At 38.4% G+C, this 17889-nt stretch overlaps 1 protein-coding gene across 1 annotated transcript in view; it reads right to left on the bottom strand.

Annotated features, from left to right (window-relative positions):
- Positions 1-17889, bottom strand: part of LOC124595233 (transmembrane protein KIAA1109) — a 509204-nt gene that overhangs the window by 15078 nt on the left and 476237 nt on the right. The window contains exon 81 of the mRNA XM_047133891.1: positions 17140-17337. Coding sequence (XP_046989847.1) covers positions 17140-17337 — 198 coding nt within the window. The remainder of the gene's footprint in view (positions 1-17139; positions 17338-17889) is intronic.

Below are 17889 nucleotides of genomic sequence, written 5' to 3'. Positions count from 1 at the left end.
GGGGGGGGGGGCTGGGGGACCGTGGTCCCCTTGTCCCTGGGCATGGGCACCTTCACATGTGTTCACTAGCAGGTAAACTTCTGCATGTCATTTGTGGGAACTATCTAAGCTTCGACAACTTGCAGAAGTAGCTTCTGCAAGCTGGTGGAAACAATTTCGTGTATCTTGCTGCAAATACTTGCCAGTTGCTGAAAGTTTTGTGTGTTCAATACCAGTACAAAAACATGAACGTGAAAAAGGAAAATGGCACAAAGACAGAAGAACGGGAATAAATGTACCATCGGTACCCATAAACATACCCGCATGTTCGAGGTATAGGTACACATTTTTTATTGGTGTCTCAGGACAGTGTACTGAACAACATTAGGGCAGTATTTACTTCATTTGCAGACTAATGATTATAGCTATCAGGAATAGCATGTTTTTGTACACGTGGTAAGATCAAGCCATTAATGCTTATTTTCCCCTGGGCAGGTGGTCAGATGTTGAAGTGTGGATGCAAAATGGTTAGTATATTCTGATTGGTGCACTCCACTTAGTGGTGCAGTTACAACCACGAAAAAAAAAAAAAAAAAAAAAAAATCCGGGTAATAAATTATGTGACATGTTTCCAGGAAGACTGTTGCACACAGAGTAAAAAACTAACACACTGAAATGGGTACATATTAAGGAACTAATTACCACAGTATCCCCATGTTGACTGGAATACTCTCTTTCAAATTCTTAAGGTGACAGGAGTAAAATACAGGGAGCAAAAGGCTATGTACAATTTGTACAGAAACCAGACGGCAGTTATAAGAGTCGAGGGATATCAAAGGGAAGCAGTGGTTGGGAAGGGAGTGAGACAGGGTTGTAGCCTCTCCCCGATGTTATTCATTCTGTATACTGAGCAAGCAGTAAAGGAAACAAAAGAAAAGTTCGGAGTAGGTATTAAAATCCATGGAGAAGAAATAAAAACTTTGAGGTTCGCCGATGACATTGTAATTCTGTCAGAGACAGCAAAGGACTTGGAAGAGCAGTTGAACGGAATGGACAGTGTTTTGAAAGGAGGGTATAAGATGAACATCAACAAAAGCAAAACGAGGATAATGGAATGTAGTTTAATTAAGTCGGGTGATGCTGAGGGAATTAGATTAGGAAATGAGACACTTAAAGCAGTAAAGGAGTTTTGCTATTTAGGGAGCAAAATAACTGATGATGGTCGAAGTAGAGAGGATATAAAATGTAGACTGGCAATGGCAGGGAAAGCGTTTCTGAAGAAGAGAAATTTGTTAACAACGAGTATAGATTTAAGTGTCAGGAAGTCATTTCTGAAAGTATTTGTATGGAGTGTAGCCATGTATGGAAGTGAAACATGGACAATAAATAGTTTGGACAAGAAGAGAATAGAAGCTTTCGAAATGTGGTGCTACAGAAGAATCCTGAAGATTAGATGGGTAGATCATGTAACTAATGAGGAGGTATTGAATAGAATTGGGGAGAAGAGGAGTTTGTGGCACAACTTAACCAGAAGAAGGGATTAGTTCGTAGGACATGTTCTGAGGCATCAAGGGATCACCAATTTAGTATTGGAGGGCAGCGTGCAGGGTAAAAATCGTAGAGGGAGACCAAGAGATGAATACACTAAGCAGATTCAGAGGGATGTAGGCTGCAGTAGGTACTGGGAGATGATGAAGCTTGCACAGGATAGAGTAGCATGGAGAGCTGCATCAAACCAGTCTCAGGACTGAAGACCACAACAACATCCCCATTTATACCCCTTACACCTTGTATAATTGGCCACCATCAGCCAAGGAAGTATAAAGGAATTTATGCATTACTTTGTTTCACCATAAGGGGAACAGGATGGCATTAGAGATGTCTTTAAATTTTAGCTATTTTTTAATCTTAGTGTAAACATAAGTAAGTTTGTACAGGTGATACAGCTTGCAACTTTTTAGAATCCTATTTTCAAATGCATTACATTTATAATAAAAGTAATAGACACAGTTTGCAAAAATCACAGGGTAATTAAAAGGCGACCTCTTGGTGACAGCTGGCAGCATTTTTGTACCTTTGTTCCAAATATTTTATTGTACAGCAGACAAGAAATTTTCTATAACTGTATACGGCATTCTTAGGAAGTTTTTAATTAGAGTGAAGTCCTCCCATTTTAGTTCATTCAATAGTCTTTCTTGATAACTTAAAATGTATGTCTCTGAATCCATTTCTTTACTCAAATGTTTCTTTTTTGTTAATTTTTTGTTTTTGTCACAGTTTTTCTTCAATAATTATCCAACAATGGTGGCAACTGCTCTGGTTCTTAAGGACACACACTGTAAACTTCTCCTTGCCTATCTCATTATGCAATCCTAGTGAAAACACATCTGCAAAGACTTGGACAAGTTAATTTCAGGAACTTGCTGCGAGTGACTTGCAGAAGTAAACCTGCACAAGTTTCATTTCTAATGTAAACACCTCAGCAAGTGCTTGCATAAGTTACTTGCTAGTGGACACATGCCTTAATGTAATAATCCCTCTTTTTCTATCATGCAGCTCCTTCAATTCAACAACCTGAGTGACTTGCACAACCAATTTAGTTCACATTTTTACAGTTTATTTATTCATTTTTATTTTTTCTCCATGTCCTAATAGTAACTTATGTTTAATCGATGTAGTTTTTCATGGGGACTGTTTCCTTCAAAAAAAAAAAAAAAAAAAAAAAAAAAAAAAAAAAAAAAAAAAAAAAAAAAAAAATAAAAAAAATACTCATACTGCACTCCATGAACCTCTAGACAGAAACACTTACATCTATTCTGCAAGCCAGTGTACACTGCATGATGGAGGGCACAATATACCAATGCTAGTCATTCCTTTTCCTACTCCCCTTGGAAATGGAATGAGGGAAAAATGGCTATTTATATGCTTCCATACTATCACTGATTTCTCTATATTTGTCGTCCTTATGCAAGATGAATGTTGGTGGCAGTAGAGTCATTCAGCACTCTGTCATAATGTCAGTTCTCTAAACTTTCTCAATAGTGTTTCGCGAAAAGAACATGCCCCCCCCCCCCCCCCCCCCCCCTCCCCACAAGGGATTCTGATTTGAGATCACAGAGCCTACTCATGTGTTGATCAAACATTTTAGTAACAAAACTAGCAGCATGCCTCTGAATTTCTTCAATGTCTTCCTTCAATATGACCTAATAGTGATCTCAAACAGTACTCAACAAAAGGTTGCGAAAGTGTTCTCCATGCAGCCTTCTTTACAGGTGAGCTACATTTTCCTAGAATTCTCCCAATAAACCAAAATTGACCATCAGCTTTCCCACCATTTCATGGTGCTTTGCAATGCTACACCCAGATATTTAATCAACAAAATGGTTTACACAGGACAGTAGTAATAATGTATTTGAACATTACAGGATCATTTTTTCTAGTCATCTCCTTTAACTTACACTTTTCCATGTTTATAGCAAGCAGCCATTCATCACACCAAATTGAAATTCTGCCCAAGTCATATACAAGTTGCTTCAGGATGAATGTTAATGATTCATCCTGAAGCCAATTGTCTAAGGCCATTGACCTTAAATTAGCACAAAAATGTATTCAGATAAAACTGAATTTGGTATCTGCATTGCAAACATTAATTGCAGATTATTTTGGCATGAACTGGGATCAACCCAGTCTAGCACAATTTCACAGATCAAGTAAAGTTTGATTCTAATCATCACTTCACAACATACTGACATGGCAAAGGAAATGATTTTGTTCTGGAGGTAGAAAAGCAATAAAGAAATCATTAACACAAAAATGATACATAAATAAGTGAACACATCACTCTAAAATGTCTGAAGTTCAAAAAATAATTGCTACTCACCATATAGCGGAGCCGCTGAGTCGCAAAAAGGGACAACAAAAGACTGGTCTGGCTCCAGCTACCAGAGACTGTGGTCACGTGTATGTGAGCGCTCTCTCTCTCTCTCTCTCTCTCTCTCTCTCTCTCTCTCTCTCTGTGTGTGTGTGTGTGTGTGTGTGTGTGTGTGTGTGTGTGTGTGTGTGTGTGCGCCAAGTGCATGTTGTCTAATTTTGACAACGGCCTTGTTGGCCAAAGGCTAACTTTCCGACAGTCTTTTATGTTGTGCCTTCCTGTAACTCAGCATATCCGCTACAGGGTGAGTAACAACTACACTTTTCATTATATTGCTACAGTCCAACCTGGATTATCCATTGCTTATAGTTCAAAAATTAATTGTTGGTAATTTAAGTACTGAGTGCAGACAATAATTGCTCCCTGGAGACTTCTTGGAGACAACTCACAATTAACACGAAAAAGTTTAAATGTGTTTCATAGACACTTTATGGCAGAGTAAGAAAGAGGAATTCAGACTATTTGCAATGCACATTGAGTATGTCAAGTTTGACAGCAGACAAATAACGACTAAACATCTTTTACAAAAGTAATTTCCAAGCTAGAATAGCAGTAAATATGGAACTTGTATTAAATTCAGCCCAAACCATTGTTGAGAGGAGAGCTAGAATTTAACTACTGAATGCCGATGTCACGTGTAAACTTCTACAATAATTGTGTGTGTGTTGATAACCAAAATAGTATGTACATGTATGTCAATCAGCAAAAGGGTAAAGAAAGAAAGCAGTTACATGCTCAACTACAGTTTCAAAGGTCAGAACCAGAATTTTTCTGGTACTTATCACTTCTTTTACCTCTGGACACATTTGTTAATGTTGAAAAGTCAAGTTGCTAAGTATTTCAGAGTCCTCATTAAATTGTAGAATCTCTTATATCTTGATGGGCAAGTCAGTTCAAAGTTTGTATGAAGGCAAACACCAACCTTTGGATGGATGACAGCTCTACCAAAGCAGACAATGCAAATGTACACATCTGCTGCTCCGTGCAAAAACTGTATGTTTAATGTTAAATAACAGTGGCTTTAAAACCTGCAAATTACTGAAACTTTCATCCACATGGAAAGATGCCTAAATCTGTGGATAGCGATATGTAATATGTATGTTCAACAGTTAAAAGTTGAATGAAATGTGTCTTATCTAAGTTAAGTGAGTTCACCAAACCAGTCAACATTACTTTTGAATATGAGGGTTAGCAGTAATACAGAAAAAAATATTTATAATATAAATGTCACAACTTTTCAAAATACTTTTCATGAGGACTTTTTTCCATCTTTTGAAACCATTTCAAAAATGTCTCAGATGAAGCTTCTTTAGGGAAGTCATTTAGAGCACTGCTGTGTGTTGCAACAGCCTTGTCATCAGATGAAAAACACTTCCCATGAATTTTTTTTCCTTTGTATCTGGGAAAAGGAAGTAGTCATCCAGAGCCAGGTTATGTGAATAGGGTGGGTGCAGTAACACTCACACTTCTTCCTTCTCCAAGATGTCCATTGTTCTGGCAGCTGGGTGTGCTGAAGCATTGCTGTGATGCAGGAGACTGCCTGTTATTCAACTTTGGGTGCTGTGACTTCCATGTGGCATGTGGTCTCCCTGTGACTTTCAGCATTCAGTCACATACCAGTCAGCATTGACTGTGCAACGCGTGCCCGAGGTCACAGAGATGGTGAAGAAAGTTCTAGAGCTCCTACTTTTCAAAACTTTCATGGGTGGTTCCTCACCTGGAAAGCACCATCTTGAAGAGCATCTCTTTATTTTGGGATCATAATGGAACATCCACGCTTTGTCACCTATGTTGATATTGTGAGTTCCTTTGAGTCACCATTTGTTGAATTTTTCAAGCATAAAACAACACCAATCCATTCTTGTGTGGTTTTGGGCTTCTGTCCGGGTTATGTGGCACCCAATGGGCACACCTCTTGCTTAGGTGAAAATGATCATGAATAATGGTCTGCACTGCAGCTAACCCAAATTTTTTAGGGCCTCTTCAATGTCACAAAATGTGACAAGAGGTTCATCATCTATCACTTTCATTACAGTATCAATGTTTTCTTGGGTCACTGCCAATGATGACAGATTGAACTAACATTCATCTTTAAGACACTCCCAACCCCTTGAAAATTCATGAAACTATTTCCAATGGTGACCCTAGAAGGAGCAGACTCACCAAAAACACAAACCAGAGATGAGTGACAGTCTTCTGCATTTAACTTCTTTTTGTAGCCATAACAAACCACTGTGCAAAAATTTGCGGTGCAACAGATTCATCTTGCAGTGTCACACTCAGCACTGTCTGCGTCTTCACTCACTGTTCGCAGTATGGTTTAGATTAGATTAGATTAGATTTACTTTCATTCCAATTGATCCGTAGTGAGGAGGTCCTCCAGGATGTGGAACATGTCAGAAAAACAACAATACATGACAAATATTTAAACTAAAACAAATAAGCTAATGTACCATTCCACAGGTCCCAAGTGGAATGATCGTCATTTTTTAATGAACACTAAGAGTCATTTTACAAATACTATTGCACTGAATTTAAAATAAAAAAGTTTTTTATTTATTTATAAGGTAAGAAACATGTAATACAACTACTGTAATACTTATTTACAATGAACACATTACTGCACTGAAATGGTGCAGAAGTTAGATTATACTTACACACACACACACACACACACACACACACACACACACACAAATTTTCAGTGAACACATTACTGCACTGAAATTGTGCAGAAGTTATGTTGTACTTATATACAAATCAGTTGGTTTTCCTCAGAAATTCATCAATGGAGTAGAAGGAGTTGGCCACCAATAAATCCTTTAGGCTTCTCTTAAACTGAATTTCATTGGTTGTTAAGCTTTTTATGGCTGCTGGCAAGTTATTGAAAATGTGTGTTCCTGAATAATGCACACCTTTTTGTACAAGACTAAGTGACTTTAAATCCTTGTGAAGATTATTCTTATTTCTAGTATTGATTCCATGAATTGAGCTGTTGGTTTGAAAAAGTGATATATTTTTAATGACAAATTTCATTAAGGAATAAATATATTGGGAAGCTGTAGTTAGTATCCCTAGTTCCCTAAACAGGCTTCTGCAGGATGTTCTTGAGTTCACACCACATATAATTCTTACTGCACGTTTTTGTGCCCGGAAAACTTTAGCTTGGCTTGATGAATTACCCCAGAAAATAATCCCATATGACATTATGGAATGAAAGTAAGCATAGTATGCCAGCTTTTTCATTTTTATATCCCCTATGTCTGACAAAATTCGCATTGCAAACAGAGATTTGTTAAGACGCTTCAGCAGTTCTGTGGTGTGCTCCTCCCAGTTGAATTTATTATCAAGCTGTAATCCCAAGAATTTAACACCGTCCACTTCTTCTATCTTCTTGTCATCATATGTTAGACATATACTCTTGGGACACCCCTTACAAGTTCTGAACTGCATGTAGTGTGTTTTTTCAAAGTTTAGTGACAAAGAATTGGCTAGGAACCAGTGATTAATGTCTACAAATATTTTATTGGCTGATCTTTCTAAGACTACACTTGATTTGCCATTTATTGCAATGTTTGTATCATCAGCAAACAAAACAAACTTGGCATCTGGTAATGTTACTGATGAAAGGTCATTGATATACACAAGAAAAAGTAAGGGCCCCAAAATGGAACCTTGTGGGACCCCACATGTAATTAGTTCCCAGTTGGATGATGCCTGATAGCTTGATACATGTCTCTTTCCTAATAACACCCTTTGTTTCCTGCCAGAGATATAAGATTTGAACCATTTTGCAGCATTTCCTGTTACACTATAATATTCTAGTTTACTTAAAAGGATATTGTGATTTACACAGTCAAATGCCTTTGACAGATCACAAAATATACCAGTTGCCTGCAATTTTTTGTCTAATGAATTAAGTACATTTTCACTGTAAGTGTAGATAGCCTTCTCAATATCAGAACCTTTTAGAAATCCAAACTGTGACTTTGACAGTATGTTATTTGAGATAAGATGGTTATAAAGATGACTGTACATTACTTTTTCGAAAATTTTTGAGAATGCTGGCAACAGTGAAATTGGACGGAAATTTGATGCTATTTCTTTATCTCCCTTCTTAAACAGTGGCTTAACTTCAGCATATTTCAGCCATTCGGGAAATATTCCACTGATAAACGACTGGTTACACAGATAGCTTAATATGTTACTTAGCTCAGAATCACATTCTTTAATTAACTTTGTTGATATTTCATCATACCCACTAGATGTTTTTGATTTTAAAGATTTTATGATGGACATTATTTCTGTTGGGGTAGTGAGGGTCAAATTCATATTATGGAAGTTACTTGAAATGTCTGGTCTAAGGTAATCCATAGCAGCATCTACCGAACCTGACAACCCCATCTTTTCAGTAACAGTTATAAAATGTTTGTTAAAAAGTTCTGCAACACTATACACATCTGTCACCAATGCATCATTTACTCTTAATGCTATTTGTTCCTCTTCATGTCTGGTTCTACCGGTCTCCTCCTTCACTATATCCCATATAGTCTTTATTTTGTTATCTGATATGACTATCTTTTCCTTGTAATATATTTGCTTTGACATCCATATTACAGTCTTTAATATTTTGCAGTATTTCTTATAATGTGCTATAGCATCAACATTGGAAATGTTTCGGATTGACAGATACAGCTTTCTTTTTGTTTTACAAGATACCCCTATTCCTCGAGTAATCCATGGCTTCTTTGTAGACTTTGCTCTAACCTTGGTAAGTTTTGGGGGAAAGCAGTGTTCAAATAAGGTAAGCACTTTATTAGCAAAAATGTTATATTTTTCATTCATGCCATGAGCACTGTAAACATCAGTCCAGTGAATGTCTCTGAGGAGTGTCCTAAAATAATCAATTTTTGGCTTACTGATTACCCTCTTGAGCTCAGATTTAACAGATTTTATATCCTGTTCAGTATTAACATTTAACAGAAGGAACTGCATGTCATGGTCTGAGAGGCCATTGACTATTGGTTTTGTAATATAATTTTGTTCATTTGACTTTTCTATAAAGATATTATCAATGGCTGTTTGTGAGCAAGTGGTTATCCTAGTGGGGAACTTTACTGTGGGAATTAAGTTGAATGATAGTGTTACTAACTCAAATAGGTTCTTATTGGGAGAGTCTTTAAGGAAATCTACATTGAAATCACCAGCAACCACTATTTCTTTGTTTTTGGTTGTTAAATGGGCCAGTACAGCTTCAAGGTGGTTTACAAACAGATTAAAGTTACCTGCAGGTGCTCGATATACACTTAATATTATGAAAGATTTTTTGTGAAAATCTAATTCTGTTGCACATGCTTCCATATGCTGTTCTAGGCAAAATTTATGAATGTCTATGTTCTTAAATTTATGACAGTTCCTGATGAATGTGGCAACTCCTCCTTTCTCCATTTCTGATCTACAATAGTGAGATGCTAACCTAAACCCTGTAACACTTAAAAGTTCTATACCAGTGGTCACATGATGTTCAGAGAGGCAGATTATGTCAGCTGGGTTTGAAGACTCTAGTTCATCTATGCAGATAGTTAATTCATTAATTTTATTTCTCAGTCCTCGAATATTTTGAGTGGCAGGGGGACTGCTGCATGCATGCTCTGAGGTCTAGAAAAACTGCTGTTTGAAACTAAGATAATCCCACTGTTGTCAAACTTCCTATTTAAGAGCTGCTGAAAACTTTTGGGGAAGCCTCCGCATTTCATTTATTGCTCCTTCTGCTGTTCCAGCTTTGCTAGACTTCATTATGCTGCTTGCATCATCAGCAAAGGTTTGTTAGACTTTATTATGATGCTTGCATCATCATCAAAGGGAACTATTTTTGTTTTAGCAGCAGAAGATGCAAGTCATTTATGTGCAGCAAGAACAGTGGTGTTATCATAATTGAAGCCTGTGGAATGCCAGTACGAATTTGTCCCCGCTGAGAAGAATATTCATAATGAGAGCTGCATGAGCTACATGGCTATTTCGCGTCACACTGATAAAACAGGGACCAACAATGTGATTCTTGAAAAGCCTGCATTGAACTGTTTATTCACTTCTCTCAATTATTGCATATTTTTAACTGAGCAGTAGTGCATATCGTGAAGATCGATTTGCTCACAGTTTTTGAATCGCTGTATCACTGATCGTCCTTCGTAGGCACTATTCGGACAACTATACTTCATTGTGAATGTCATTGCCATGAAGCTTCTGGTGGAGCAAAATGGGAAAAGGATGAAATGTGCTGCAATGTAGTATTTACACAACACTCCTTTGGCTGATACCTCTAGCATATTCACACTGGGCTCGGACAATCAGGATGCCTTCCAGTTTTCAACCACATCTCTCCTCTAACAGGTGAACAATTTTCTCCATAAATGAAAACTATATCCACATTTACAACTATCATATACATTGTGAAAATCAGAATCGATCCTTGTTCAAGTTGTCTGTCTGCTGCAATTGCAGAGCACACACTTATGGGCCTAAAGCACCTAGTTAAACACACAACCATACCAGATATACATGTCTGCTTACATCTGATACAGTACAACAAGCATTAGAAGAACCCCTTTTCCTGATGAAAGAAGCTCTTTGATTGGTTAAACCAATGCCAAAGATAAGGTACACAGGGAGAAAGGAGGGAGTGTGTGTGTGTGTGTGTGTGTGTGTGTGTGTGTGAGGGAGAGAGAGAGAGAGAGAGAGAGAGAGAGAGAGAGAAATTGTGTCAATTTAGCAGCTATAAACGGTAAAAAGAAATGCATCCTTTTCTTCTGTCCATTGGGTGACTCACTCTTAATTTTTGTACTTAATTGATTTGTTCCATTCTTTGTTGTCTTTAAGTTTCCCTATCAGTTTTCTTCCTTTATAAGAGAAGAAACCTACTAATTTCAAAATATTCCTGCTGCCTATTGAAAGACTTCCCTTCCTCCTTGGAAAACTGTATCTATATTTAATAACTTAATGCAAGTATATTGATGGAGCCACTTTGATTCATAATGTAGGACAATCTTGAAAAATTACTTGGAATGGGCAATGAGTAACATCACCTTTCAACACTGTAGGAAAAGACATATTGCTACTACCATAAAGAAGACACATGAAGTTGCAGACAGATACAATTACGAGACACTCACAACAGCTTTCGGCCACAGCCATTGTCAGTAAAAGAGAGACACCTCACTCACACAAACAAGCACACATGACCACCAACTCCAGCATCTCGGACCGGAAGGCAACATCACGTGGGATGCAAGAAGCAATCTGGAGAGGGTGAGGGAAGAAAAAGGGAAGGAATAGTAGTCTACGGGTGGGGAGAGAGACAAACACTGTCTGGTGGAGTGTGCAGGGACTAGATTGCCAACAGGCACAACATCGAGATGTTGTGGGGCAGGGAGGTGGAGCAAAAAAGGAACAAAAAAGGAGAGGAGCAGTGAAAGGCATGCAGGTGCGTTGGTAGAGGGCTGCAAATAAACAGGGCAGGAGCTGAGAGGACAGGGGTGGTGGAAACTGTTGGATAGAGGGTCTCGACATGGTATGTCACTATAGGTTGAGACCAGGATAATTATGAGAGTGAGTGGAGAATGTGTTGTAAGTATAACTCCAATCTACACAGTTCAGAGAAGCTGGTGGTGTAGGGAAGGATCCAGATGGCTCGGGTAGTGAAGCAGCCATTGAAATCAAGTGCGTTATGTTCAGCTGTATGTTGTGCCATTGGGTGGTCTACTTTGCTCTTGGCCACAGTTTCACAGTGGCCATTCATCCTAGTGGGCAGCTGGTTGTTAGTCACACCAACATAAAAAGCTGTACAGAGTGCAGCAGAGCTGGTAAATAACATGGCTGCTTTCACAGGTGGGGTGCCCCCAATGGGATAGTATAAACCTGTGACAGGACTGGAAAAAGAAGTATGGGGTGCGTGGATTGGGCAGGTTTTGCACCTGAGTCTTCCTCAGGTATATGATCCTTGTGGTAAGGGATTGGGATTGGGAGTTGCATAGGGATGGATTAGGATGTTGTGGAGGTTGGGTGGGCGATGGAACACCACTTTAGGAGGGGTGGGAAGTACCTTGGGTAGGATGTGCCACAAGGTGGTCTACTTTGCTGTTGCTCACAGTTTGATGGTCGCCATTCGTCCTGCCCGAGATGCTTCCCACCACTCCTAAAGCGGTGTTCTGTCGCCCACCCAACTACCACAAATCCTAGTCCATCACTATGCCACTCCCAATCCCAACCACTTGCCACAAGGATCATATCTCTGTGGAAGACCCAGGTGCAAAACCTGCGCAATCCATTTACACAGCACTTCCTTTTCTAGTCCTATCATAGGTTTATCTTGCCTCATGAGAGGCCGGGCCACCTGTGAAAGCAACCATGTCCTTTACCAGCTCTGCTGAGACATTGCACAGCTTTTTATATTTGTGTGACTTGCAACCAGCTGTCTACAGGATGAAAGGCTACCATCAAACTGTGGCCAACAGCAAAGTAGACCACTTGTGGCTCAACATGCAGCTGTACACAACACACTTGATTTCAATGGCTGCTTCACTATCCAAGCCATCTGGATCCTTCCCTCCACCACCAGCTTCTATGAGTTGCGCAGATGGGAGTTATCCTTACAAGACATTCTCTGCTCCCATAATTATCCCGGCCTCAACCTATGGTAATATACTGTGTCCACACCTTCCACCCAACAGTTTCCACCCCCTCTGTCCTTTCATCCGCTCCCCAATCTCATCTCTCGCCCAGTTTATTTGCAGCCCTCTGCCAATGCATCTGCAAGCCTTTCCCTGCTTCTCTCTTTTTTGTTCCTTTTTTCCCCACCTCCCTGCCCCACAACCTCCCGTTGGCAATCTAGTCCCTGCACACTCCACCACACAGTGTTCGTCTCTCTCCCATCTGAACACTATTATCTCTCCTCTTTCCCTCCCCCACCGTCTCCAGATTGCTGCTTGCATCACACGAGATGTTGCATTCTGGCCCGAGATGTTGAAGTTGGCAGTCACATGTGCATGAGGTGTGCTTGTTTGTGTGAGTTTTCTGAATCGTGTGTGCGCGCGTGTGTGTGTGTGTGTGTGTGTGTGTGTGTGTGTGTGTGTTTTACTGACAAAGGCTGTTGCCGAAAGCTACTGTGAGTGTCTTTTAATTGTGCCTGTCTGCAACACAACATGGCTTCTTTACAGTAAGTAGCAATCTGTCTTTTCCTATATTGTTAATATTCCTACTTGGAGTTTCCATTGTTTAACATCATTTTTCTTAATATAACACAAAGAACCAAACACTTAGCTCAAGTCACTAATGCCACTGATCTAATGGCCCTCAACAGTCAGTCAGTTTGAATCGTGGTGGATCAATATATAGTCAGCAAGGAGATGAAGAGATGACAAGGTGGTGGTGCATGTAGTCCCTCATGATTAGACTGTGTGTCAATGCCTCTGATTAAATTTCACGGCTCTCCACTTTGTCTCAAAATATTGATGAACCAACAGGTGCAAATTGTGCTCATATTCTCTGTCTGACAAAACAACATGTCACTTTTGGCATCGAAATGCTCAATATACCAAACTACGTTTTAGCTACCTCATTTTGTAGAAAGCATATGTGCAAAGGTGGGGCAGTTATTTATGTGAAAAACAGCCTGTCCTTTAATACAATAGATGTAGAGAAATATTGTGTAGAGAAAGACTTTGAGGCATGTGCCACAGAAATAGTAGAAGCTAACAAGAAACTGGTAATCGTAGCAGTATACAGGGCTCCATCTGGTAATTTTAAAGTATTCATGAAACAATTAGATTCTGTGCTATTGTATCTCACAAGAAAAAATAGGGACATTATAGTGACTGGAGATTTTAATATAGATTTCCTAGAAAGCTCATCTTCGAAGACAAAGTTTGCACATTTAATGCATACCTACAACCTTGTCTCCACTGTCAGTTTTCCCACAAGAACTACTGCCACTTCCAGCACTCTAATAGACAATATCTTTGTAGATATGAGTAAAACTAATCACATCAAAGTTGAAAAAGTCATATGTGGTCTCTCTGATCATGATGGGCAAATACTCACAATTGACAACTTTAATACAAATCAGGACAAAGCTAGTGCACCGTGGAAAACCATTAGAAACATGAATGAGGGAAATATACAAAAATTCAAATTATGCATTTGGGACACTGCCTGGAGGCATGTTTATCTTGCAAATGATGTTAATACAAAATATAATTTATTTACTGATGATTTATCAGGTATATTTGAAAATGCCTTTCCAAAAAAGGTCTGTAGACTACAGAACAGGCAATCAAGCAAAAAACCATGGCTCACCAAGGGCATAAAAATATCATGCCAGAGAAAAAGAGAACTGTATATAATATTCAGACAATCCAATAATCCCCTCCAGATGAAATATTATAGGACATACTGCAAAATCTTAACTAAAGTCATTAAAAAATCTAAAAGTATGTGCATACAATCTGAAATTAACTGTTCAAACAATAAAATTAGAACGATTTGGAATGTAATAAAGAGGGAAACAGGTACTGCACCATCTGACAATGAAAAAACTGCTGTCCTAAAAATTAACGATTTGGAAATAACTGATAGTAAACAGATAGCAGACACATTTAACAACCACTTTCTAAGTGTCACCTCTCAAATAGGTTGCTGTGGTGACCTAAGGGAAGCTGCAGATATTCTGAAACTTAACCTCCCACAATGTTTTAATGATATAAATGTAACACCCATAACTGTTAATGAAATAAAAAAAATAATTCACTCATTGAAAAGTAAAGGATCTTCAGGTATAGATAACATCTCTAGTAAACTGTTGGAAGCCTGCAGTAATGATGTAAGTGTAGTACTTGCTCACATTTGTAACACGTCTCTTTATGAGGGAGTTGTTCCAGAGAGAATGAAATATGCCATTGTGAGACCTCTTTTCAAGTCTGGCGATGCTACAGATGTCAAAAATTATCGTCCTGTCTCTCTCTTAACAACATTTTCAAAGGTCCTTGAAAAGGCAGTGTATAACAGGATTGTGGCACATCTTGATAAACTTAATATTATTAACTACAGACAGTTTGGATTTCAAAAAGGGGTTTCCACAGAGCGTGCCATATATTCACTCACAAATGATGTCTTGGAGTCTATTAATAGTAAGAAGTCACCAGTTGGTGTCTTCTGCGATATTTCCAAGGCCTTTGATTGTGTAAACCACAAGATACTCTTGGAGAAGGCCTATCATTACGGAATCAAAGGGCCTATAGGTAAATGGCTAAAATCATATCTTGAAGACAGGAAAAAAGAGGTGGTTCTAAATGGCTGCAACAAAGGATCTTCTAATCTAGTGGATTCTGAATGGGGCAAAATTCAGCATGGAGTTCCCCAGGGATCTGTCCTTGGACCCTTGCTGTTTTTAATATATGTTAATGATTTACCCCTGTCCATTAGTAAAAATTGTGAATTCACAATGTCTGCTGATGATACAAGCATTGTCGTAGATGGTAAGTCTACTGCTGATCTGGAGACTGATGTTAATAATATACTCAGAGAAGTTACAGCTTGGTTTTCAGTTAATTCTCTTTCAGTTAATATTAAAAAAACTAATTTTATACAGTTCCACACAAAAAATAAAACTCTAGAAAATATAATAATTACTCATGACAATCAGGAACTAGAACAGGTGCACTCCACTAAATTCCTCGGGGTTCACATTGACAGTAGGCTCAACTGGGAACAGCATGTGTCCCTTACTCTAAAAAGGCTTTCATCAACAACTTTTGCTCTAAGAATCATTCCTCATTTTGGGGACATCAACATTTTAAAATCAGCTTACTTTGGGTACTTTCACTCATTAATGAGTTACGGCATAATATTCTGGGGCAATTCACCAGCCTCAAAAAAAATCTTAACTGCTCAGAAGAGAGCAGTCAGAATCATGTGTGGGGTTCCTCCACGAACCTCATGTAGAAAACTTTTTACACAGTTAGGTATTCTGACCACAACATGTCAGTACATATACTCTCTGATGAATGTAGTTAATAAAGACTATGCTCAGTATGAAACAAATTGTTCATACCATAACTACAATACTAGAGGTAAAGATGATCTACATGTTGAACTAAAAAATTTAACATTTGTACAGAAGGGAGTAAAGTATGCTGCTATAAAGACTTTTAATGCATTGCCTAATTATATTAAATGTACAAGAGAAAATGAAACGCTGTTCAAAGGTATGTTAAAAAAATACCTGCTTGACCATCCACTGTACTCGTTAGATGAATTCTTTTCCAGAAGTAATGCCCTCCTTTAATAATAGATGTATTTAGTCTCTTAGTTATTAGATGGATGATACAATATTATGTTAATGTTAGAGTGTTAATGTTATAGTTACAATGTTATATTGAGAATTGCTATACTATAGTCAAATGATAGCTTGTGAATGAGAAAAAGTGATACTTATTAATATCTATATACTATTCTGTAGCATTAATTGTATTTGTACAATTGTATTGACACGTTCCACATCCAGGCGAATCACTCGCATGTACGGATCTATGAAATACGCATACCAAATAAAAAAAATAAAACAAATAATAAAAACTGAAGGCATATGACACTGCTGATGCATCCATAGTATTGGGATGTTTGGGTCAACAGTAACCTTGGAACTACTCTAAGGGCATAGGCTGTGTTCCAGCCTTTCCCCACTTTATGTGTTGTTTCATCCAGGAATTTTCATTGCTGTTATACAATAAATTTACACTAATAACAGATTACACTGATTAGTAATTATTTCAATGTATGCTTCTCTATTGTAAACAGGGCCATCAATCATGAGCATTAGCTCAACACTGGTTCAACAATAAAATAAATTATTGTATGGGGCAGCCTTGGTCATCATGCAACTGAAAGTCATATTTTTTCAAAATATGTTTGTGGAGCACCAAGCGGAAAAAAAAGACAAACTGTATTAAAGTATACAGTCCACATTTATTTACAGGTTCCTTCAGAGGTAGCTGGTCAATCCACTTCATAGGAGAAAAGAAATCGCTTAAAAATGTATCTACTTCACTTCCTGCTGAGTAACAGCTTTATTATTTTTGTTTGTAACATTGTTTCAAAATATTTTTAAAAAATCAGTTTGTTTAACTTGTGCTGGTTGTATATGGTTAATAATATTTATGACGTTGTTATACACTTACCATCAATTTCACTGCATGCAAATGCATAATGAAACCATTCCTGAAGTGTTCGAAACTGGGGAGGAAACAGTACATTGCGACTGACGCGGCATATTGTTGCCATGCTGAGATGTTGGGCGTGAGGTTGCTCAGTTGTCATGCCTAAACTGAATGTTAGTGTTTGTACAACGTGGACATCCAAACGTTGGTGTTCACTACCTGCAGAGAATACAAAAATACCAGTACATAGTTAAGTGATAATTGATATCTGCGGCTACATAATACTGTATGTATAATACAGGGTGTTACAAAAAGGTACGGCGAAACTTTCAGGAAACATTCCTCACACACAAAGAAAGAAAATATGTTATGAGAACATGTGTCCGGAAACGCTTCCTTTCCATGTTAGAGCTCATTTTATTACTTCTCTTCAAATCACATTAATCATGGAATGGAAACACACAGCAACAAAATGTACCAGCGTGACTTCAAACACTTTGTTACAGGAAATGTGAAAAATGTTCTCAGTTAGCGAGGATACATGCATCCACCCTCCGTCGCGTGGAATCCCTGATGCGCTGATGCAGCCCTGGAGAATGGCGTATTGTATCACAGCTGTCCACAATACGAGCACGAAGAGTCTCTACATTTAGTACCGGGGTTGCGTAGACAAGAGCTTTCAAATGCCCCCATAAATGAAAGTCAAGAGGGTTGAGGTCAGGAGAGCGTGGAGGCCACGGAATTGGTCCGCCTCTACCAATCCATCAGTCA

Source organism: Schistocerca americana, chromosome 2 (genome assembly GCF_021461395.2).
Source record: "Schistocerca americana isolate TAMUIC-IGC-003095 chromosome 2, iqSchAmer2.1, whole genome shotgun sequence".
Taxonomy (NCBI): domain Eukaryota; kingdom Metazoa; phylum Arthropoda; class Insecta; order Orthoptera; family Acrididae; genus Schistocerca; species Schistocerca americana.
The sequence above is the reverse complement of the archived record's forward strand: the minus strand, read 5'-3'. Positions and strand labels throughout refer to the sequence as shown.